Here is a 26,258-nt window from a genome sequence, read left to right on the forward strand (position 1 = left end):
TCAAACACAGCAATGAAGTGAGGATGACACAGGATGGGGCAGCATTTCATTCTGTCGTACATGGAGTCGCTATGAGTCAGAACCGACTCGACAGCATCTAACAACCACAATATGTTTATGTTGGAAAATTAGATGCATTTCGATGTAAGACAATCTGATAGGAATGCTTTTCCTCAGCATCCAAACACTTCCCTCGCTTTAAAATGGAGTTCCTTTAAGAATGTAAGTAGCACCTGATTTGAACTAAATTCAACATAAGCGCTAACTTCACGTGCACTCTCCAGGAAACAACAAAAGCAACAGCAACAAATTTTATCTTCACAACTACTCTAATGAGGTGTTTTTTTTTATCATCCCTATTTTTAAATTGAAGATTTTATAGCCCAAAGGTTAAACAACCTGTCCAAAGTCACAAAGCTGGAGGCAGGATTAGAACCCAGGCAACCCAGTAAAGCCATTTTTCACTGCCTCACTGTCAGTAAACATGGTTCTAGTTCGGCTTCCATACCACTCACAAGATGTAGCCTCCACAAGGAGGAGCAGTTCATCCCTGTTCCTCGCTGCATTGTCTCTAAAAGGAGTGTGATAATGCTCTGTTCCGTTTTCTGGGATTGCTGTGAGAACATGAAATTAATAGAATGAAAACCTTTTGAAAAGTTTAAAGCTCAATATAAATATGCTATGTGCTAAATATATCCAACCCTGAATAGTCCAGCAACACAGAGATTGTGTTCTAAAACACAGAGATAAGCCTAATGCTTTTATTTGCAGCCACCTACGAGTGTCTTTTCTGGTGTAAATCTGGAAGCCTACAAAGTGACAGACCATCACACAGCAAGCCAAGGTCTTACCTGCAAAGCACAAGACCTTGAACAAGGCAATAAAATAAGTACACTTGACACTTACTGTTGAGTAGTTTCAAACTGCAAAAGCATATGTAAACAGCAGTCTATATCCAAGGAAACGCATTTTCTTTCTAATAAAAATAATCTTGGTTTAAAAGAACATGTTAAAAAAAAGTTTTTGTTTTTGGTTTTTTCATTTCCAAATGTCAAATCCTGAGACAAAAGATAATGACTTCTTAAAAAACTTACAGAATTCTGGTAAACAAAGGATCGCAATGCTTTCTTACCTCCCACATGTATACATTATTCTTGACCTGAGATCTTTTTTTCTTATCACCAACAAATGGCCCAAACTTTTTGCCTTTTAAAATTGGTTTAGTGGCCCAAACACCTAGAAGATAAAACCAGTATTTTAATACATTTGTAGTTATTTTAAAGATTGAAAGCATTAAAATCAATTCAGTTTTACAAAATAAGTAAAAGGCTACACTGCCTATAACAGGCATTAAAGTTAAATCAAGTGAGATCAAGTTATATCAAATTAAATCAAGTCCTCAATGGAGATTTTTACTTTTCTTCTTTAAACTCTTCTGTATTTTTCAAATATTCTATAAAGAACCTCCTATATTGTTTTATAATTAGGAAAGAATCTTTTATATTCGTTTTTAATTTTTCCATGGAAAATTGCCCATATAGTACCATCCCAAATACTATTTGAAAAGAGCACAAACACGATTGAAGAGAAAAAATATTAGAATGTAGTGAAACCACAAATAATTTTTAAACTACCCTTTCTACTTTTCTACAGATTTCAAATTGTCTCCAATGAATATGAGTTTTTTTTATAAGTTAGAAATACAATTTTACGATTAAATATTTTTGAAGTTTGTTTGCTTATAGTGGAAAGTCCCCTACTCTCTAGATAAGTTTCCTGAAAACTTAGCTACTTGGACAGTTCACTCTTCAGAGTTTCAAACAACCAAGATGTGTGCTGCTGTGCTGTACTCCTTAGGTATATTCCTATGTTCTATGCACTGATCAGAAACCAAACAGACAGGATGAAGAACCAGTCAGGTAAAACGGCAGGACTAGCACAGGAGTCAAGGGAACTGGCACCCAGTGGGGACTCTGTTGCTGACAGCATCACTTCAGGCAAGTTCCCTTACCCCTTTCGGCCTCAGTTTCATACAGAAGGGAAGGCAGAGGTTTGGACCACTGATGAATCCCACCTTTCTGTAAGTCTGCTATAAGTCACATTTGATAACATAGCTAACAATTCATTAGATGAACTATAAAATCAACTACTTTCATTTGAACAATCTAAAAGCTCAAATTATTCATTAACAAATTTTAAATGAGGATTGGGAAAAGCATTTATTAAAAATATATTCGCACACATATACATATAAAACTGGAACATCAGAAGTACATTTTTAAAAAAGAAAATAGGATATAAACATGATATATTCCAAGACTGTATTTTTACTACATCTTTATAACTTCCTTAGACTTCTTTCTAAAGATTAGGCCACAAAAACAAGACCAAAACACACAAGCTTGGTTTTTATTCAATGGCAAATGCTACCTGGTAGCATTCAGACAAACTGAGACCCTATCATTCATTCAAATATCTACTAAGGGTCTATAAAATGTCAGGTATTATTAATATAAAGATAAATAAGAAACAAAGGTACTCAAAATCAATGAAAACAACTACAAATAACCAAGTAAACATAATAATATACGGGCAGTCCCCGGACTACGAACAAGTTCGTTCCTAAATCTATCTTTAAGTCAAATTTTTATGTAAATCAGAACAGTTAGGTACTTTCATATCTAACATCAGTTAGTCAAATGTTTGTCTTAGTATATAGTATATATAGTGTACCTTTTCAGGCATAAAAAACATTAAAGAAACACTTCCAGGTGCACTAAAACATCTTTAACATAATAATACAGTAATAATGTTTTGATGCACACTGCAAAGTAGTGCCCATTTATTATTACGAACCATAGTATGTACCTCGAATTGTTAATATAATAGGCTCTACTGGGGGGAGGGGGAGTTGGAAGGAGCCTGGTGGTGCAGTGGTTAAAGCAGCTCGACTGCTAACCAAAAGACTGGTGGTTTGAAACCACCAGCAGCTCCACAGAAGAAAGATGTGGCAGTCTGCTTCCACAGAGATTTACAGCCTTGGAAACCCTATGTGGTCACTATGAGTCGGAACTGACTCAACGGTAGTGGGTTTTGGTTGAGACGGCGGAGGTTGGTTCGTGTGGGTTTTGGTTGAGACGGGGGTTGGTTCCTCCCTATGGGTTGTATGTAAGTCAGATGTTCGTAACCTGGGGACTACCTGGAATCACACTAAGATCATAGTGGAATCAAAGGGGACAGAACAACATATTCTATGAGAAGAATAAGAGGCCGAGAGGAAGGGAACATTTGAGCTGAATTATGATGGATGAGGTGTGAATGTGTTTACTTCCAGTTTTATTTTTATAATCTATGTTCACCCTGGATTCTTGATGGGAAAAATTCATAAACACCATGCAATCCTGCAAGCCAAAGTATCAATCTGTTGCTTGTATAATGAACTCCCTACCTCAAACACCCCCAGAGGAAGCCTGCTGCAGCCTGTTCCTCATCCCCTGTCTCTCTCTTGACCGTGGTACTCACCAATCCGGGTCTTGTCCACAGCAGAAGGGAACAGCCTCACTTCCTCCGGAAGTCCTCGAAGCACATTTTCAGGTACCTCAGCCAGGGTCTCGGTGGCCGCCACAGGCTCAGTAGCGTTCTGCAAGTCAAGAAACAGAAAGATCATAGCAAAAGGAAAAAAAACCAGTTAATGTTTCATTTTCCGGTCCAATAAGCAAATACGCAAAACCGTAACTGAAACCTGACGCTGGCAAGCCAAACCAAAACCATGATGTCAAGTATTTCAGTAGTGGCTCTGAGGCTTGTTTGTGAGTCTCCAAAGGAAACCACTGCGACCTTCAAGCATGTCTGTGTTCATCTATTTTGTTCCAGCCACCTGTAGCCATTTTCAAAATATGTAAATCCCTGTCTCCATACTGCTTTAAACTCTCACAGAATCTGGCAGCAAAATACAGCTCACGTTTACTTTTAAATCAAAGGCTACGATCAGCATATGGCACACTTGAAAAATAAAAATCAGCACTTTATACTTAAATACTTTGGGCACATATTGTTAAAGGCCATTCTGACCAACCCAACCACTCTCCATCCAAGCTCTCACCCTCTGGCAGCAATTCCCCCTTGACTGGGGCTCAAATACCAGCCCCCCCCCACCTCCCCAAAGAACATGATAACTTCTTTTGGTCCCTCACTGGGGGTGTGACCTTTCCAGGAAACTGCAATTTACCACTATGTATCAAGTCACTAAACAGCAAAGCCACCACTCTGTCAGAAGGTTGCTAAGAAATAGAGACTTTTGTACAATGTGCTAATCAAATTTTAGGCTAGGATTCATCATATTCTTAAGAAGTAAGATTACTATAAGAAATGTATCTCAGGAAATAGGAGGGGGGATTTCTCCAACTGGTAGAAAGTGACTGATATTTCGAAAATAACTTTCAAATTAGGAAAACCAAGAGTCCATTAACCAGTGCCACACATATCCTAAAGAACTGATGTGTACATCATGTCTGACACTGCTAAGAATGATGGGCTTTGTAGCGCAAATGTCATGGATAGTGTTGTATTTCACGCAAAGGGAAACATTCTCAAGGACTTTTAAGGGAATCTACAAAGGCAAAAAGCAAACTCTAAGCTAAAAAAGTTAATTTACCCCAAAACAATGAAGCTCTTGTAGTTTTAAGAACACTGTGTACCAAGGAAACAAGAGCATCCAAATTTGCAGACTCCTAGCATTTTAGTTTTTTTTTTTACTATCAATTGGCTACTTCAAGAGAAATAAATCCCAAAGCAACAAGTAAGTCATTAAACCAAAACCCACCGCTGTTGAGTCGATTCCAACTCATAACGACCATAGAGGGACAGAGTAGAATTGCCCTATAGGGTTTCCAAGGTTGTGTATCTTTACGTTAGCAGATTGCCACATCTTTTCCCGTGAAGCGGCTGGTGGGTTCAAACCCCCGACCCTATGGTTAGCAGCTGCGTGCTTAACCAACGCACCACCAGAACTCCAAGTATGTCATTAGGAAGGTTTTTTCACCACACACTGTGGCTCGTTTCGAGTTGGAATGCACAGGAGAGGACATCTACAGACTGAGGGCCATTTCTTGGACTGAGAAAGGCCAACAGTGCTTACATTTCAGAAGACACAAATGCTTCTCCCCTGCTTGACTGACAACTTTGCCCCCCATGGTATCACAAGCACAATTTAAATGTCTTCTGAAATGGAGAAGTACCAAATTCACCCCCAGAAAATGGACTCAAGGTGTTTTTAATTAGTTAAGGTGTGACTAAATTTAGTACACACGCTTCTCACTTCTAAATAGCGTCCTCATTCAAAATTTTTTAATCTATAAGCTGGATATTTGGATATGTGAATATTTTTTTTTCCCAAAGGGTGAGAAAGGGTACTAAATTGGTGGTTAGTCTCCTATGCTACATAATAATTATTTTATGACACTGATAATTTAAATACTGTTAACAAATACTAGTCAGAGTTATGAGTCCTACCACCATTTAGCAGAGTCAGAGGGAGTTTTCTTCCCCTTTCTCAGATGTGACTCTAACCAAACATTTAAAAGGACCTGACACCATTTAACCTCCCCAAGAGCACTGCACTTTGAAAAGACCTTGTGTCCGCTAATCTAAACTGACACTTGTAGGCACTCTTCCAGTAACACCAATACCACTTCATATTTACTAAGCACTTCCTCGGAGCAAGACACTGCTATCTTACATGCGTGATAGAGTTTACTCCAAACAACCCTCCTCTCACCCCTCTACACGTACACAGAGGAAGGAACTGAGGCTTCGAGAAGTTGTACAACTTCCTCAAGGCCAGGATCTGAATGCTTGTCTGTCTCATTCTAGAGCCCAAGTGCATAACCACTGTTGTGTTTCCAGTTAACATTCTGCTGGAATATAATCTGAGAACCTCTGCCCGAAAACCCTCAAACTTCCAGGGAAATGTCAGCAGGGTATGGAAAAGCAGGAATGGTCATTCCTACAGGAAATCTGTGACTTGAGTGTGAACTGGAGACTACTTGGATTAAAATTTTTTCTGAAACACCTGTGAATATAAAGGAAAATTCCTATGCATTTATTTACCTGCTTTTGGCCAACCTACTATTTCTAATTTGGGCTCATTTACCTAGCTGAGAAAAGCTTCTTTTTCCCCCTATTTATTTCAGTATCCTTCACACTACGATGGGATTCAACTACAAGAGGAGGTCCTCAATCCACACCAACCCATCCAGATACCACCCAGTCCAGGCCTTCACTCCTGTCCTATCTGGAGGTTGGAATTTCCACTGCAGGGGCTCTGGTTAGTGCCTGCAACATGTCTAGAAAATCAGTGATTCAAGAACAAGAAGAAGGGGGACTCGTGGGTAGGGATGGTCTCCCTACAGAGAACCACCTTCTCCCCTTTCTTACTTTTCCTTTATAGCTCTTAGCACAATTTTAAATAATTACTTGTACAATTAGGCTGCTATGAAGACAGATGGTGCCTATCTTACTCAATGTTGCATTGCCGATGCTTAGCAGTAGACCTTAAATGTTTGTTGTCACTGAATATTTGTTGGATGAATAAATGATTCTTTTTAAGCTAATAAACCTTTTCTGGAAAAAGGAAGGGTAGAAATTAACAAAATATTCTCTCTACCTGTGCCTGAATTTCTTGAATTAGAGTTAAGTATTATTCTGGGTTTATATAAGAATTCCTTTTTAGAAAACATGCTCTCAATTCCAAGCAACCAATTTACAAGTAAACCTTTGGATCAAAAGAATGTTTAAAAAATTCTCTCCCCAACACATCGCAAAATGGGATCTCTTCTTTACATATATCCTGTAGTTTCAGATGTAATATTATGCTCTAAACAGGGTCATCTTGGTTCTCACACTAAAGAATCACAATTTGATCCTGGGGTTATTTCCCAGATTGATCTTGTCTAAAAGAAATCGCAATATCTACTCAATTAATTTCCTCAAATATCTGAGTCCCTATTATGGGCCTGGCAATGCTCAGGGTATCACATCTGCCTTCATGATGCATCATTCTAGTGATGTAGACACAAAAATCAAACTGATATATGCCAGGGTGTTATTGGTGCTCTGAAAAAAAAATGAAGAACAAAAAGAAGATGCAGAGATGAGGGGGGGTATTGGTTTTAGGTAACAGTACAGTCATGCGCCGCATAACATCCATTCAGGCAACATCCAATCGCATATACATCCATGGTTCCATAAGGTTATAACAGAGTTCAGAAATCCCCATCAGAGAACGGGACATAGCAGACGTAACCTGACGTAGTGAATGCAACAGCTTCCCGCATGCAACATATGTATCTCATGTCTCTTGTATACAAAGCAATTGCACTGCCAGGCATATAATGGCACTGTACATATATAACCTATAGCGCATACGTCTTGATAGTCATAATAAATGCCTATGTTACTGGCTTATGTATGTACTGTACTCTACTTTCTATTGTTATTTTAATGTGAACTTTCCTTACTTACAAATAGTCTACTGTATAACAGTATATGCTTCAACTAGTAGGCAGCAGTATCCAATCTTGTGTAACACACCACCTCTTGAGTGTTGTAGCATTATCTCTCTGTTTAATATTCTTTTGAAAATATTACCGTGAAGTGCGTCATGGCTCCCAAACATAGCAAAACCAGTGCCAGTGATAGCAGGAGCAAGAGGCAAAGGAGAAGTATCAGTTTGGAAGTGAAACAAAAGGTATCCCATATAGCCTTGCTAAGTATATAATATGATGTTCGCACAATGTCCAAATCACGTATCATCCTATTTTACAGAACGTATCGTGGACGTTAAGTGACTCATGACTGTACTTAAAAAACATGCCAGAAAGGGAAACAGCAAGGACAAAAATTCTGAGTTAGGAATAAGCTTAGTGTGCTTGCAGAATAGACAGGCAAAAAGATTAATGTGTTCAGAGCACTGAAAATGAGAGAACAACAGCTAGAGGTAAAGTAGGCAGGATGTAATGCCTTGTGAGAACTGCATCCCCATTTGCTTATCTACATCAAAGGAGGGCAATGGAAGGTAAGGAAGGTAACCAGAGCCAAACCCAGGCGCAGAGCTACCATGAAGGAACTCTGGCTGTTCCTTCCTCCTTGAGTAGCTATAAGACACCCTGAGCTGTAAAGCAGCCGGCATTCGCCTCTGGGGCACCCCTGTCCTTGCTGCCCCTGAATAAAAGCACATTCCTGTTTTAAGGGCTTTTAACTCTAATCACTGTAGTAAGTATGGAGGGAGTTACAAGACTTCTCTGCTTTCCTATTAAGTAGACTTCGATTAGTACTCTTTATTTCACTGCATAATGAAATACAGGCTCCAAACATGTATCAATGAACTGATCAGAACAGATATTGGAAATGTACTCAATTTAAGTTAATAAATTATTTAGTTATTAACTATTACTGATCTCATCAATCCCATGTTTCCAACTTCCTAACTCAAACTCAAAGTCAAAATTCCCTCCCTTCCCCAACTAATGGCCACAAATCTCTCTTCTTCACTGATTCCATCATTCAGTCATTCAACAAATACTTCCTGAGTGCCTGCTCTGGGCCAGCACTGTGCCGAGTATTGAGGATACAATGGTTAATAACGCTGATCAAGTTCCTCTCCTCATGGAACTCAGTGGCTAGAGGAATTTCTATTTCCTGCTACTAAGACATGAAACCTTAGAGATATTTTGATTCTCCAGTTTTAACTTTGCAACAGAGTCTCTTAAAGGTTATTCTACTTCTTTCCCCTAATACCTTTCCTCCAGCTGAGATGGCCGTCCCAAGCTGGATGGGGTGAGGGCACAGGGAGTGCACATTTACTTTATTCAGCCTCTGACCAAAGATCTGTGCTACACACTTTACATGCATTACCTCATTTAACCCTCACAACATAATAATTATAGTTAACACTGATGGCTACCACCCATCTGTCGGTTTGTCAGACTGTGGTGGCTTGTGTGTTGCTGTGATGCTGGAATCCAAAGCTATGCCACTGGTATTTCAAATATCGGTAGGGTCACCCATGGTGGACAGGTTTCAGCAGGGCTTCCAGACTAACACAAGGAAGAAAGACCTGTAGATCTACTTCCAAAAATTAACCAGTGAAAACCTTATGAGTCACAACAGAACACTGTCCAATTAACTTGCTAGCAGCTGAGCGTCATCAGGAGAGATCAATCGCTGGAGGAGCATATCATGTTTGGTGAAGTAGACAGAGGGTCAGTGAAGGTGAGGGAAACCCTTGGTGAGATGGATTGGCATAATAGCCACAATGATGGACTCAAACATGCCAGCGATCATGAGGATGACACAGGACTTGGCAACATTTTGTTTTGTTCTATAAAAGATCACCATGAGTGAGAGTCAACTTGATGGCAGGCAGCTATCTTATCTTATCTAATCTAATCTATCTAATCTAATCTATCTATCTATCATCTATCTATCTATCTGACATTGATGGAATGTTGAGTATATGTCAGACACTGTCGTAAACACTTTATATGTATTACCTCATTTAATCTTTACAACATCATTCTGACTGCAAGTACTTTTATGATCCCCATTTTACAGATGAAACTGAAACTTGCCATAGTTACAAGCCAATAAGCAATAGAGCTAGGACTCAAACCCAGGCAGTCAGGTTTAGGGCCTGACTCTCAAATACTATGCCATACAATAGCTCTGTTAAGTAACTCTCCACAAGTTACATAGTTTTTAAGTAGTAGAGACAAGGTAAAATCCAAACAATCAGACTCCAATGTCCCCATGTTTAACACCAAATCAGTGGGTCTCATACTACATAGTCCAGAAACGCCTAGAGAATCCCCAAGACCCTTTCAGGGAGCCCATGAGGTCAGAACTATTTTTACAATAATACTAAAATGTCATTTCCCTGTTTGATTCTCATTTTCTCATGAGTCCACAGTGGAGTTTTCTGAGGCTATGATGTGTGATGATGTCAGCACTCTGATGGCTAATGGAATATGTAATTGTTTACTATTGTGTTTTAAAATGTTCTGTTTTATGAGTAAGGTCTGTTGTCTAACATTATGGTACCAACGTTAATTTCCCGGATTTGCTATTACTATAGTTATGGAAGATGTTACCACTGGGGAAGCTGGGTGACAGTACATGGGACTCTCTACACTGTTTTTGCAACTTCCTGTGAGTCTATAACTATTTCAAAATAAAAAATATTTTAAAACCCCGAGAGTAAGGGCCCCGGACACCCTTTTAGCTCAGTAATGAAGTCACTCCCAAGGTTCACCCTTCAGCCAAAGATTAGGCAGCCCCATAAACAAAACGAGACTAATGGGGCACAACAGTCCAGGGACAAGGACTAGAAGGCAGAAGGGGACAGGAAAGCTGGTAATAGGGAACCCGAGGTTGAGAAGGGACAGTGTTGACACGTCATGGGGTTGTTAACCAGTGTCATAAAACAATATGTGTACTGTTTAATGAGAAACTGTTTGTTCTGTAAACCTTCATCTAAAGTACAATTAAAAAAAATTTTTAATTTTGTTGTAATTTCTAACTTAACTAATATCCATGGATATAACCACTGTACACAAAAGCTCTTGGGGTTCCTCAATAATTATACCACCTCCTGTCTTTCTCTACTTCCACTTCAGGACTGAGACGTAGAGGTCAGGAGAGATGTTCAGAGACCAAACCAACAATGTGCTGATCAGAGTGGAGGGTGAGGAAGGAGGACTTGATCTATGCATTTGTGCTTCCTCCTTCTTTCTGAGTACAACCGTAGAACTGCTTCTTTAAAACAGGCACATTTTAAGGGTTTCACTGCTAATTAAAAGAGCCCTGGTGGTGTAAACAGTTAAGTGCTTGGCTGCTAAACGAAAGGTTAATGGTTCGAACTCACCCAGTGGCTTCATGGGAGACGGACCTGGCGATCGGCTTCCATAAAGATTACAGCCAAGAAAACCACATGGAGCAGTTCTACTCAGTCACATGAGGTCACTATGACTGGAAATAGACTAGACAGCACACAACAACAACACTGCTAATTACTAAAGGCAAAGAAGCATAATACACTAGAATAAACTGGGATAAATTACAATGGTTTCAGAATACTAAAAAGCACAATACCTTACCATCAATGCCACCATGTGAACGCCTGTGGGGACAAAATGGAATATCCAGAAGAGAGTTCCTTCCCACTGGTTTCGAGACCCAGGGGGTGGGTCTCAGACCCTATCAAGGCGGGCCAAGGGCCAAAGTGCATTTGTATTTTAGGCCCCTGCCATCCTGAAGACCACGATGGGGCAAATGGTTAATGCAACTGACTGCTAGTTGAAAGGTTAGAGTTTCAAACTCACCCAGAACTCGCCTTGAGAGAAAGTCCTGGAGATCTACTTCTGAAAAATCAGCCATTAAAAACCCTATGGAGCACAGTTCTACTCTGACACACATGGGATCACCATGAGTCGGAATCAACTCAATGGCAACTGTTCTGCTTTGTTCGTCCCACCCAGACAACTCCTTAGCCTCCTAGAAGCCTGTCCCCACTACCCTATTCTAGGAGGACTCCCCCAATGCTCAGTTCTGATACTCTCCGCACCTCACAGCAGTTTGCACTTTGTAATGACTTCCTGGTGAGCATGTTCAGTGGCCTCTCCACTGGAGGCAAGCCTGAGGACACAGAGCAGTCTGTTTCACTCACCACTGTGCCCAGTGCCTGGCACGGGATGCCTAGCTCAGAGCAGCACTCACTCAAACAGTGAACAAACAAACGTCCAATAGTCAACTGCCAAAAGGTCTGGGCCTCGGAAAGCTGGCTTTAAGAGTGGTTCAGACACATCAGTAACTGGGAAGCAGAAGAAAGAGACAAGAGTTGAGAAGGAAGGCCTCAGGATGCTATCATCTAAGAGTGAAACAGAAGAACAGGAGAAGCGAAGTCCCAGAAGAAGTCATCACAGAGGCAGAAGGGAAACCAAAAGCATGTGTCAGAAAAGCAGGGAAAAGGTTCAAGGAAGGAGACATGGTCAACAGAGGCTAAAGCTGCTGATGATCCTTCAAAATCTTGTACATGATCCTATTCTCCAGTTTTCACTGCCACTGTCATCCTTCAAATCAGAAATAACAGAGCAATCCCCATTCCTCCTATAAATATCCGAGTGTCCTTTATCCATGCTACCCTAGGAAAAGAGCAACAAAAAGGAAAGACAAGGTCCTGCCCATCTGCAGCCCCTACGTTAATGTGGGAGACTGAAGGAGCAGGTCCTTTGCTAGAAATGAAATCAGCAGTGTGATATATCAGAGTCAAGGAGGGGGTACTGCTTTGGTTGGGATGGTGGGGGAAGACATCTGAGAAGATGGCACAGTGAGACTTAGACTTGAAGGATGAGAATGGGTTAAGTAAGTATTGAGGACAGAGCGTTCCAGGCAAACATCCGGAGGAGAGAAAGGGCTTGGCATGTATTATGGATTGAACTGTCTTCCCAAAAAATGTGTGGCAACTTGGCTAGGTCATGATTCCCAGGAGTGTGTGGTTGTCCACCATTTTGTGATCTGATGTGATTATCCTATGTAAATCCTACCTCTAAGATGTTAATGAGGTGGAATTAGAGGCAATTATGTTAATGAGGCAGGACTTAACCTACAAGATTAGGTTGTGTGTCTTGTGTCAATCTCTTTTGAGATATGAGAGAATTGAGCAGACAGGACAAGGACCTCATACCACCAAGAACAAACTATCAGGAGCGAAGCACGTTCTTTGGACCCAGGGTCCCTGCACTAAGAAGTTCCTAGAGCAGGGGAATATTGATGACAAGGATCTTCTCCCAGAGCAAACAGAGAAAGGATGCCTTCCCCTGGAGATGGCACCCTGCATTCAGACTTCCAGCCTCCTAGACTGTGACAGAATAAATTTCTGTTTGTTAAAGCCACCCACTTTGATATTTCTGTTATAGCAGCACTAGATAACTAAGACATCATGTTTCAGGAGCAGAAAGAGGCCACTGCGGCTGGGTCAGAGGAAGTCAAAGAGACAAGAAAGCAGAGGCAGCCGCCACAACATGCAGAGCCTTGAAGGCCGTTGTAAAGAGACGGCATTGTATTCTGAGGGTGGTGAGATGTCACTAGAGGGTTCTCAGGGCAGTAACGTGATGTAATGAGAAGGTTTTATAGCTTCCAGCCTATGCTATGTTCAACTCCTCCAATGTCCTCTGCCTTCTTGATTAATCATCCTATGAAGCATGCTGGTTCAAAACCCTTTTTTAAAGTGTTCTAAATAAAACCCAATAGTTCCTCTGTTGCTTTTAGAGACTTTGAAGGTTCCAGGGAGACAAAGAAAATTAGGCACCTGAAGCCTTTCTCAACCTGACACTCCCACCCAGAAGTTTCTGATACAGGTAGGAGGTGGCAGTAAACAAGAGAAGGAGCTTTGCGCTTCTTCCCAATAGTCTCTTACTGATGAGATTTAGTCGCAACGTCTCCAACTATTTTTACCCAAAACAACAAACTGTTGAGACTACAGCCTTTAAAGTTTGATGAGGTTTGTTTGGTCTACACACAATTTTTAAAAAGAAAATTAAACCTATTGGAAGAAATCACAGAAAAATTCCCATTTTACTCTTTAAGTTCTTCTTAGCCCCTACAGGCAGCTGAGTTCCTGATGCCACCCTCTGGTCCCTCTTGGCTTCATGAGACTAGGTTCTCTTACAACTCTGGCTCTTTTACAATTCAGGCTTCTAGCCACTGGTCCTTCTGCCTTCATCCTTCTGGCTAGTTGATATACTCTTACATCCTTCCAGGTCAAGTTCAAATCCAGCTCATCAATGAAGACATTCCAAACAACTCATGATGACTGTTCACTTCTCCGATCACCTATATGACAATTTTATGTTGTATAAGTACAATACTCACAGCATGTGGGGAATGGTTCAATGGAAAGAGAGACTGTTGGTGAGGTAATGAATTAGGAGGTTTCTGTAATGGTCCAAACAAGAGATGTTTAGGTCTGAACTCAAGCTGTGGCAGTGATTAGAAGGTATTTTATAGGGCAGAATCAGGACTTGGTTACTGGTTGAAATAATAATAACAACAATAACAACATAATGTTAGTTGGAATTGACTCGACGGCACACAACAACAACATATGCTAGGCACCAGCCTAAGTGCTTTACGTTTACTAACTTACTTATTCTTTAGCACAACCCACTGGCGTGGGCACCATTACTAGCCCTATTTAACAGATGAGAAAGTTGAGACCAAGAATCAAGTGACTAGTCCAAGGTCACACAACTGGAGCAGCAAAGCCAGATGTGAACATGGATGTAAGAACCAAGACAGCAAAGATGAGGCAGAGCTAAACAGTTCTATAACCCTCTTATCTACTGAAGTATTAATATTAGAATGACATAAAATGTAAGCCATCTTGCCACAAGTTCCTTCCACAGTTAATATAAGGAAATACTATTCAAGTTGCTTTTTTTTCTAATTTCAGAAATAATCTAATATTTTCATTCAAAAAGATAACATCCCAGATTTTATAAAAAGTGCTCATTTATCGAGCAGAACACATGATTCAAAATGAGATTTAAGTGCCACCATTATTTAACATGTTAACTTCCTAAACTATATATCCATTAAAAGAAGTTTAAGTCATAACAGGTAGGAACTGTCTTACCTGGAAGTCTTTTTTAACTATACATTTCAATTTATTAATTAGATAAAATAACACTGTTTATATTAGACTACTAGATTTTTAAAATATTTGGCTTTTTACGCCAAATTTAATTCAAAACAGTTTGAAAAATCAAATTTGTATTTCTAATTATCTATAAAAAGTATAATTTATACTAACAATCAGCTAAAACAGGGAAAGTGATTTCAATTTTATGCATCATATATTTTTAGGATTAGAAAAAAAGGGAGGGGAATTCCTAAAATGGAAGTGAAAGTCATCCCAAAGTTTCACCAACTCTTTAGGAATATGATTATTATGGATAGATTTATCTAGATGGTAAGATGGTCTCCCTTAAAAAAAAAAACCTCCCATACAAGGAATAAACTACCGATACACACAACATAGATGAGTCTCGAAAACATTAGGCTGACCAAAAGAAGACACAAAAGATCACACGCTGCATGATTCCATTTATATGAAATTCTACAACAGGAAAAATCAACCCATAGTGACAGAGGACTAATCAGTGGTTGTCTGGGATGAGGGTGGCGGGGAGGACTGACTGCAGAGGGTGCTAGAGGGAACTTTTTGGGGTGATGGAAATGTCCTATATTTTGGTAGGGATGGTGGTTACACGAGCGTATACATTTGTCAAGAAGCCCTGGTGGTGCAGAGGTAAAGCATTCGGGTGCTAACTGAAAGGTCAGTGGTTCAAACCCGCCAGCTGCTCTGAGGAAGAAACATGTGGCAATCGGCTTCCATAAAGATTACAGCCTTGGAAACCCTTTGGGGTAGTTCTACTCTGTCGTATAAGGTCACTATGGGTGGGAATCAACTGGACGGCAGCAGTGTATACTTTTGCCAAAACTGAAACTATCCACTTAAACTCAGCACATTTTATAATATGTAAATTATACCTCAAGGTTGATATTTAAAGGTAAAAATATCTAAATAAGTAAATAAATCCTACACGGTCCTCTTTAAATCTATTAAAATGAAATTTTAATACACCAAGAAAATAGTTTAAAGAATAAAAACACCAACATAAATCAAATAGAAAGTTTTTTAAAAATCAAGATTTTTTTAATCCAACTCAAACACTCCTTTATTCAAAACCCTCCAAAGGTTTCCCATCTCCCTCAGCAAATCCTACTCTAGTCCTAGTCCTTACAATGACCCACAAGATCTGACCCCATCCCTCTCTGACCCTGCCCCCCCCCCACTCTCCCCTCACTCACTCTGCTCTGCTCCAGGCACACTGTGGCCTTAGAACCAGCATCCTCCACTCCCTCGCCATACCTCCTCTCGTCCACACTCCTAGATAAATACTATTCACTGGAATTCGTAAGATAACTCCACTATACAGCATAATATAGGTACAGGCTGACCAAAAGAAGACACAAAAGATCACACGCTGTATGATTCCATTTATATGAAATTCTAGAACAGGAAAAATCAACCCATAGTGACAGAGGACTAATCAGTGGTTGTCTGGGATGAGGGTGGCGGGGAGGACTGACTGACTGACTGACTGACATAAGGCTGCACGCACCCTCTTACATAGGCAGCATGTACAAAATATTTTTATTTAAAAAAAATTAACAGCAAGCAAGTTTTACTGGTATTTCTTCTAAGGCGTCCTTTCACTCATTTCACCAGGAGAATAATCATAAATTATTATGTCAGTTTAATCTATTTAATTAAAGCAGTTAGTTTCTTAAACATCAATTTGCCCAAAAATAACAATGGAGAGTGACTGCAGTGGATGACAGAAGAGATTAGACTAAGTACTGCTAATTATTAAGAATATTCATATTAAGATACATATATTCATATTAAGTATATTATTCATACTACAGTTATTCATATTAAGATGCATATTATTGCTAGAATAAAAAACTAAACCAGCTGTCATCAAGTTGATACTGACTCATAGCAACCTCATGAGTGCCAGAGTAGAACTGTGCTCCATAGGGTTTTCAATGGCTGATTTTTCAGAAGTGGGTCACCAGGCCTTTCTTCTGAGGCATCTCTGGGTTGACTCGAACCTCTAACCTTTTGGTTAGCAGCTGAGAGCATTAACCGTTTGTACCACCCATAGATGCCTATTGCTAGAACAGACTAATGGTAATCACCATAGTAATTATTGTTACCAGCAAAAGATATCCAAGAATCCTAGCATATTAAAATACTCTAAAATTCTATGAACAATTCTTGTTAAGTCTTGTTAAAAAAAATAAGACTTTTTAAGCTATTATTCTGGTAATAAACAATGGGGAAAATATCAAACAAGTTTCAGTTCACTAAGTGGGTATAGCATTAAATTACATTTGGTTAAGGAATGAGTATGACTGCAATAACAATAAACAGATGGGGACTGATAACAAAAAAATCGTACACACCATCTTTGAAAAAGAACAGCAGCCAAACAGTCCTGAAACATATATATATATTTTTAAAGTACCCTCTTTCAAAAAGCTGGCAGGTCCATTAAGTTGTCCAACTGAAGAAACTACTCAAATACAGTGCTAATCTCAGTAATGAAAAAACATACTATCACACTCTTGCCCCCTTACAATGCAGCCTCCACACCACAGTAAGAGGGATATTCTAAGACTTCAGATTATGTCACTGTCCAGTGGCTTCTCTCTGCACCTAGAATAAAAGCTAAACTCCTTCCAATGGCCCTTCGAGCCCTGTAAATCTGGGCCTTGCCTCTCACACCAATGTCATCTTATTGAAGAGTCCCAGATGCTTGCCAAGCTCCAACCCCTGGCTTGCTGTGTTCTGAACCATCCAGCTCATTCCCACTTGAAGGCCTCTGCACTTACTGTTTGTTCACTCTGCCTAGAATTTTCTTACCCCAGAGCTTCATTTTGCTGGTTCCTTGTAATTATTTGAGTGTTGGTTCTAATATCAATCACCTCCTCAGGACAGCCTTCTCTGACCACGCAATCCGGGGAACTTCCTCCCCCATCATCCTTTATTACAGCTCCCTGTTTCACTGTCTTCATGGCACTGTTCACTATGTGAAGTTATTTTCTCTTCCTGCTTTGTTAACTGTCTCCCTCTACATGACTATATTTTGCAGAGCTCTTGCCTATCTTGTTCACTGCAGAATCCACAACACCTATCCCCGGGATGCAGTCAGGGCCTGAAAAATACTTGATAAATGAAACAATGAATGAACTCAGGCCAGCTGAGACAGTCGATGGCTTATTACAATTCTCATTGTCTAATGAACTCAGATTTGCAGCATCCAGAGATCAAAAATTTTTGTTGTTTTAGTAGTCTTTAAAGCAAATCTGGAAGGCTAAATTGCTTTGATACTAGTCAACGTCAATACCATACATTACTGATCAGGATGTAGAAATGCTACAATCATAAGCCACTATATTGATACAAAGTTCCAAATATTAATAGCAATTTGGGCTATGCAAAGATTCTTTAAAAAAGAAAACAACAAAGTGTGACTCAATAAATCAATAATGAAGGCAGTTGGATTAAATCATAGGGCTGTACACAAATACTGCAGTTCTTCCAGGCACCTGATGTGACTGCACTGATCGCCAAGCTGAGTGTTAAGTTAGGTGTGGCCAAGTGACTAACTTTGGCCAATAAATGTGAGCAGAAGTGACACTTGCTGAGACAAAGTCATCATCCTTGGTTCTTGAGTGACCAACATAGCAGAACCCCATGCCAATTCACACTGGGTACAGCAAGAACAAGAAATAAACTGTTGCTGTGTTACGCCACTGAGATTTTGGAGCTGCTGTTATCACAACATAATCTAGCTTACCCTAATTGATACAGCAGTACAGTGTGGCGACCAAGAATTGAGACTTTGGAATCTGACAGGTCTGAGTCTGAATTATAGCTCTTTCACTTACAGTCTGTGTGATCATGGGCAAGTCATGGCCACCTCTCTGGGCTTTAATGTCTTCTTCCATAAAACAAAGGCTACAGTATCTACACTTTACACAGAGTGGTTGTAAAGAATAAATTAATGAGAGAATGTACATACAATGGAGTCCCTGGGTAGCACAAGCACTCAACTACTAGCCAAGATGGGCAGTTTGAATCCACCCAGTGGCACCTCAGAAAAAAGTCCTGGCAACCTGCTTCCAAAAGGTCACAGCCTTGAAAACCTGATCGAGCACAGTTCTACTCTGAAACACAAGGGGTCACCATGAGTCTGAGTCGATTCGATGGCAATGGGTTTGGTACATACAATGCTTAACGGAGTGCCTGTCATGTGTTAAGCACTCAGTAGAGGGTAGGTGGTATAAACTCTAGTATATCTACTTTAAGCTACTATGAACATATATCTGCATTATGGAAATTAGCTCGTCTCGGATACTCTGTAATAAAATAAGGCATTCCAAACTCTATATTCAATGAAAGAGCCACTTACAAAATTCTGAATTTTCCTGGATAAATCTAGAAAAGCTGGCGAAGGAAACCTCAAAAGTTAAATATTGGGATGAGCATGGAATGTTAATGAGGCAAGTAAAGGATATCTATGATTAGAAAATGGAGAAAGATGGGAGGAAATACAATGATTGCCTCTCTTGCCCATCAACCAGGCAGGGGCTCAGTTAGGAGGAACAAAGACTCACAGGCAAGGCAAGCTGGGTTCTAAATCTGGAGGATAAAAAATATTAAGAAAAGCGTAAGTACAGGGTGAATTACAAAAGAGACAAGAAAGACAAAGAACCTGTGGGTCTGGAGGCTTCACAGGGCCCCAGAGCTAGAGTTAGAGGGAGAGCTCTGCGAGCTACTACACCAGAAAGGACTTAGAACACGTTGATGTGACTGAGTTCAGAATGTTGCTGCATAGTCAATGCTTAGAACACTGGGAGGCTATGTGCTCTATTGTTTCTTCTACAGCGATCATTTGCAAACAATAAAGTATGCTCACTCCATCCCTAAAACTCAACTGTCAGAGATAGGAATGAAATGATTCTGGGCTATTGTCTTAGAGACCAAGCCCATCAAAAGAGACTTAGATCTGACAGCTAAAATTCATCAAAGCAATGCTAATCAGTTCCTAGAGAGAATAATCTAACCCAAAATGGCCATAGAGATTGTAATTATGTCAGTCTGATTCAAGCAGAAACTATTTTTTTTTAATATCTGAATTTCTGTACGGCTTTATTTTGAAGTTTTTCCAAGCATTTATTGCTCATTTTCATTGGCTTTAAATGAAAAGAATAAATACAAGAGAGAAGAAAACATAAAATGTACTGAAACAATCCTTAATTTTAAAAATTATTGGGGTAATTGTTGAAAAACATTTTTATTCCATGATACATAATAATCAGGTCTATTCCATGATACAATAATCAGGTCTAAATATCATGTAATAGTCCTCAAATAATGAAAACAGTAACTAGAGATGCTGAAATTTTTACTCATAAAAAAGTGGACACTTTTTATAATCCAAATAAAAGTTTCATTACTACCAAACCTTTTAAATTACACTCAAATCAGAAATGTGTTAACCATTAAAAACATAAGAGGACACCTTCCCATTGATATTTGGCATCTGGCATCAAAGGCAGCCCTCTGTAGATCTGATATCGAAACTTGTAAAAAGCAAAAAGAAACTGTAAAAGCATACAAGAAAAGAAATGGCTATCACTACTGTACAGTTCTTCTGAATGGCATGCAGACTTTTTAAAGCATGTATTTGCTTGATATATGCAGAATATAAAGTGAAAGTGTGAGGTGTCAAGCAAGTTTTCACTTTAGAAATAGAACTGTACTCCCCTAATACAGTATAAGAATTAAGGTATCATTAGGCCTAATGCTAAAGTTGTAGCCACCTCAAATAAATGATTGTTTACTGGTGATGCAACAAGAGCAATGTGACTATTTGGTCTCCTCTTTGAAAGCATTCAAAACCATTCTAAACCAGAATTAAGATTCCTCTAACAGTTCCTAGGCAGAAGAAAAGCAACTTTCTCTGGATGGCCGGGTTCACATTGAGAATCCATCTTAAAATAGGAAAATAAATGAAATCTATGGCATATATATGCATATAACTTTGATGGATGATGACTGTAAAAATCTACTCTGTTCTCTTTTCCCTCCCCCATCTCACCATTTCAAAAATAATTTGCCTTCAAAAGCATGTCAGTAAATCTGCAAGTTTTAAAATAACAGAAACCATGTGCCCCATGTGTTCGCCAGATTCATTTTTTATGATGTATGGTCCTCGCAATAGAATAAACGTATTTCTGATAAAGAAAGTAATGAAAAGAAATCAAAAGAATAAATTTACAAAAAGTTCACATCCCTCAATGCAACATGAAATTGAATTTATTAAGTTTGGCCACCTAATTAAATTGGACTTGTGATCCACCCGTAAAAGCAGTTAGAAGCACCTGTGAATGATAAAAAGGTGCCCAAAGTTATAGCTGATGAAGGATACAAAATGTTTTCAAGCCTGATAGTTTCAAGCTAAGCACTAAAAATTATATAATTCACATTTTTAAGCTGTGCCCTTCATATTTTTTAATGTGTTTATGAAGACTTCAAAAGAGAAAGTTTCAGACACTCATAAATTTCCATGACTGCAAGTGAAATGATACTCAGGCCAATAAAATAAGAACACAACTTTAGAATAAATTAAATCCACAAAACTGGTTCTACTTATCAAAACACCCTTGAGGCTACAGAAACCACCACAGCAGAACAGATTAATCTTCAGGTAATCCCACACACCCCGTAAGGAGAAACACGTCTCACGTTTAAATATCTGCCTCATTGTTTTTATTCAATGGCTAGGTTTTTCAGGGACAGAATGCTTGAAGTTTCTCATCTGATCAGTCTCGGTCTCAAAAAATAACTTTCAAACTTCTCTTTTCAACCAATGGATAATTACAAAATAAAACATGTTAAAAACAAAAGCCAATAAGCTTCGAAACAAACAAAAACCCTCGCTATGATGTGGCAAAGGAGAGGTGAAAAACAAAAATCTGAACTAAGATCCCTAAAAAGGCGTCCTCTACTCAGGGTTCCAAAGTATACACTTATTTTTGACAACAGTAGATATAAAATGTGAACCCAAAGAATGCCAACCCATGCCAAGACAAGGCATACTCCACTTCACGAACACACACACACTATGAAGGCAATGAGCTAATTAATGGTATTGTTGCTGTTGTGTACCTTCAAGTCGATCCCGACTCATAGCCACCCTGTAGGACAGAATAGAACTGCTCTTAGGGTTTTCCAGGCTGTAATCTTTACGGGAGCAGATTGCCAGGTCTTCTCTCCTGCGGAGCAGCTGGTGGGTTTGAACTGCTAACCTTTCTGTTAGCAGCCAAGCACTTAACCACTGCACCACCAGGGCTCCTTGATTAATGGTATTAAGAAACAAAAATGAAATTCTAGGCAGAACGAACTATCTTTCAAAAATCAAGAACTGGTCTAACATCTAGGTAATGTATTTGCATAAATTCTTATTTTTAAACTCACCTGATTCATTTTCAATTCCTGTTGTGTTCTGTAAAGATACACACAACAAAGAAACTTCTTTGATTACATGAGCCCTAAAAAGAAAAACAGACAATTGTAATATGTACCTGCCTACAAATTTACAGTGATTTAAAACCACATAAGAACTGCAGAGTTTGCTCAAAGGGCAATTCATAAAGCAACTCCATGCCAGATCAACTTCAGTCTATGCTGAGCATTTTCTTCTCAGATTTATTGTCTACAATAAAATAGATTTCTTACTAATCTTTACTAGGGCTGCATTATGCTCTACAATTGAAAGCAGACTCATTAGAATGACATCAAACTTTTGCTTTGGAATTGTACCATTCCTAAGAACAAATAAATTAGCTTTGTTAATAGTCCAAAACACAAAGCATTGCTGAGTATTCTAAAATTTAATTGTCCCTCTTTTACTTATATCAGTACTGTACTGAACGCAAACACAATTAGACCCCATTACATTATTTTGTTTTTCAACCTCCTAAAGCAGAAAGGTGGGCTTACTAACACTGGCCACGCAGAGCTCTTTTTGAGGAACAGAACGAAAAACATGCAGTAAAATGCAAATGTTTGCATGAGAGATGTTTAGAAAGAGCTACAGTTATGCCTTTAAAAATTTCTGTTCAATATATTCATAGTATAGTAGAATAAATGAGAAGACAAAAATCATTTCTTGTAAATGCATATGACATATTTGTTTAGAAAAAACCATCTATAAAGATGGTCCTTTCTGCAACATATGTCTTAAAAGAGTTATTTGGAGTCGTTCATAATATATGAAAATCATTTCACTGTAAGTAGAACTTCCACTGTAATATTCTGAATGTTTCCAGCACAAATTATTCACATACCATTAAGCATAATTCTCCTATTTCTTCATGACCTTGATTAGAGTATCTTTCCTTCCTTGGCCCATAAGATTTTGCTTACATTGTAACTTTGCACCTTAATTGTTATAAGCCAAGGAGCATGTATTTTAATGACATTCTTCATACTGGAAGAATATACTGTCTGCCCCCTGCCATAAAGAACTGTGCTTTGACTTTTTACCCCAGTACTTTAATAAGGCTAGTTTTTTGTTTGTTTGTTTTTTCCCCCTTGAGCTATTTAACCACACTCACCAGATCACCATTAGCAACCAAAGGCCCTGTATTTAAGTTTGGAACTGGTCATCTAAACTACTTTTTATTCATGAATGGCACAGGGAATGTATTCCATAACTTGCATCTTGTTAAAGAGCTCAGTGTTAGCCAAAACCAACATAAATTCTTAGCAAGAAAATACTCAGTAAATAAAATTTTAGATGTTGTTGTTAGGTACCCTCAAGTCAATTTCAATTCCTAGCAACCCCATGTGACAGAGTAGAACTGCCCCCATAGGGTTTTCTAGGCTGCAGTCTCCACGGGAGCAGATCACCAGGTCTTTCTCCTGCAGAGTCGCTGGGTGAATTCGAATTGCCAACTATTTGGTAAATAACCTAGCATTTAACCATTCCTTCACATTTTAGATAACTGAAGGTTAGCCCATTATATCCATTCCTTTAATTTTTAATATTGAGCATCTTTCTCATATACATTTAAGAGGTCCTTCCTTAGTATACATCATATGTTGAACATAATCAATCCTTTCCTTCAAGGCTTGAGATCATTGTGAAGTTAAAAACATGTGTCTGGCTATAAAACAGTGACAAGATTAATGGCTCCTGAGGTGTGCATACCTGATCACCTGTACCATAAATACCTACTGACCACCATACAGTTCCATTAGGCAGTCCTTGTGTAACACTTTATGCCCCCAGGAGTGAATAAAATGTTAGGTGTTTCACTTGCTTTCTTAGTAAGGTTTTACAGAATCTTCTACCATTTCCCTTGATTTGTCTTTTCCTTCTCACAAGAATCATCACTATCATCACTGTCATTAATAACTATCATTATAAAGCTTCTTCCAAGGACCAGCAGGCACTGGGCTAAGAACTTCACATATATAGTTCAGCTCATCCTCACAGTAACTCTACAGGTAAGTCATAGCATTCGAGGGGGTTAGGTAACTTGGCCAAGGTCTCATACTTTTGACTTCTGCTATGGTTTCTTAACCATGTTTCACCAGCTTCTTACTCCTGCCTCTCCTTGTGGAGCAGGTACTATTTCAAGCACTGTTCTTGAGCAGTGAACAGAACAGAGATTCTTGCCCTCTAGGGGAGCAGAGCCACAATAAACAAATAAGTAAAATATAATGCAAATAAAATATAACGAAAGTGCTTTAGAGAAAAACAAAGCCAAACAGAAAGCCACTATCTCTTTCACTATCTCTATGCCTGTGTATCCAACAGTGTGTCTCATACTGAAGGGGACAACTACATAACAGCCGGAAGGAGAAGAGCTGAGAACCTAGCAAATATGGGAGAGGAGCATTACAAGGAAGTGGGGAACAAGGAGTGAGAAGCCTCAAAGTGGCAGTGTACCTGGGGATTTGAGGAGGCAAAGATGCCAGTGCAGCTGGTACACAGCAAATGCCAGGGAAAGTGGCGGAGATGACGTCAGAGAGATGTGGGATGGTGGTGGGGTGGGAGGCTGATTAAGTATGGACTTTGCAGGGTATGCACTGTTCACTAGACTGGCTATAAAGCCAGTAGTGACCTAATGTGATTTAGATTTTAAAAGAGACTGTAGGGGAGTACACTGGAGGTGGGAAGACCTCTTAGGAGGCTAAGGGCCCAGTTTGGGCAAGAGATGATGGTGGCTTGGCCCAGATAGCTGTAGAGAAATGAGAATTGGATTTTAGATACATTTTCAAAATAGAACTCCCGAGATTTGCTGCCAGATTAGAGGTTAGGTATGAAAGAATGAGAGGAAGTCAGGGATGACACCAAGGTTTCTGTCCTGAGGGCACAGAAGGATGGTGGTGCTGCCATTTTCTGAGGTGCCGCCTTCTTCTTTCCATCTGCTTTTCCTTTGTTTCTCCCTCTGTATTTAACACGCAGCTCCTTTCCTTTTCCTCTTCTGTTGTAGCTGCTAGCTCACGGCACAATTCAAACAACTGAGGTGTCCCGGCATCTGACACAGACAACTAAAACATTAAAGTACTTAAAATACTTTGTTCTCTCATTTGTTTTCTCAATTAATCTCAACTTTTTCTTAATAAAAAGCTACAATATAATTTAGATTGTTACATGATTAATAAGTTTTTCTCTGACTTTCTACACTGTCCTCTCTGTGTCCAAAGAGGAATTCACTCATTATTTCTTTCCAGAGAAAAGAGGGATCTTACTGCTGTTTTCTAAAGGATTCACCATTTATCTGTGCGCCTGGATCCTCCTCTGTCACTTCTAATCCTAGTTGCTAATAAAAACCAGACTCTCATTTTCTTCTCTCCCTCTTGACTCACAACATTGTCAAATTATACATCTAAAATACTCCACAACAGCAAAAACACTGCAAACTTGACACAGACTTCTCAAGTGGTATTATTTTAAATGAAATTCTTAATTAAACTATACTAAAAACAGGGGTGTTACAAGAAGAGAAGTGAGACTTTGGGCAGTGTTTCTCAACAGAGGACCACTGCATATGGGGCTGGACAATTCTTTCTTATGTGAGACTGTCCCTTACATTAACAGCCACTTAGCATTGCCCTGCACAATCAATGCCAGCAATGCCTCTACGTATTCTGACAACCAAAAACACCCACATTCCCAAATACCCTCCCAGTTGAGAACCTCTGAACTGCAGTAATTGTGCGACAGTTGCAATCCAGTAATATATTCTGAAGTACTTAAGATACCTCCAACATTGTACAAAACTCTCTCGAGCCTACAAAACTTTCATATTCAGTGTCGACTTTAAAATAGGAGTGTGGATAGCTCTGTTTTTGCATACCCACTTAACTAAAGCACAATAACTCAAAGCCAAAGTTATATCACCTGTGAGAACCTGAAGTATCAACCCTATCAGCGCAGAGACAGAGACGAGTCTTTCCATACATCCACTGAAACCTTAAAAATGCTATCAAATATTTAAAAAAAAAAAACAAAAAACAGCTACACAATTCAGTGCCTCTAGCTTTC

General features: G+C 39.2%; 1 protein-coding gene across 5 annotated transcripts; it reads right to left on the bottom strand.

The window, feature by feature from the left end:
- Positions 1-23,601, bottom strand: LOC101356124 (PR domain zinc finger protein 2-like). Of its 5 annotated transcripts, none has more exons than XM_023732173.1 (5): positions 22,175-23,593; positions 3,523-3,640; positions 1,133-1,236; positions 907-990; positions 1-614 (listed from the first exon to the last, which is right to left on the bottom strand). In XM_023732173.1, the coding sequence occupies exons 1-4, from the start codon at positions 22,181-22,183 to the stop codon at positions 919-921; spliced, it is 303 nt and encodes a 100-aa protein (XP_023587941.1). In that variant the 5' UTR covers positions 22,184-23,593; the 3' UTR covers positions 1-614; positions 907-918. The 5 variants fall into 5 exon arrangements, with proteins under 5 accessions (XP_023587941.1, XP_023587944.1, XP_023587939.1 ...); XM_023732176.1 differs by having other exon boundaries at positions 907-976; positions 22,175-23,587; XM_023732171.1 differs by lacking the exon at positions 907-990 and having other exon boundaries at positions 22,175-23,601.
- Positions 23,602-26,258: the final 2,657 nt, after the last annotated feature.

This window comes from Trichechus manatus, unplaced genomic scaffold (genome assembly GCF_000243295.1).
Source record: "Trichechus manatus latirostris isolate Lorelei unplaced genomic scaffold, TriManLat1.0 scaffold00048, whole genome shotgun sequence".
In the NCBI taxonomy this organism is placed as follows: domain Eukaryota; kingdom Metazoa; phylum Chordata; class Mammalia; order Sirenia; family Trichechidae; genus Trichechus; species Trichechus manatus.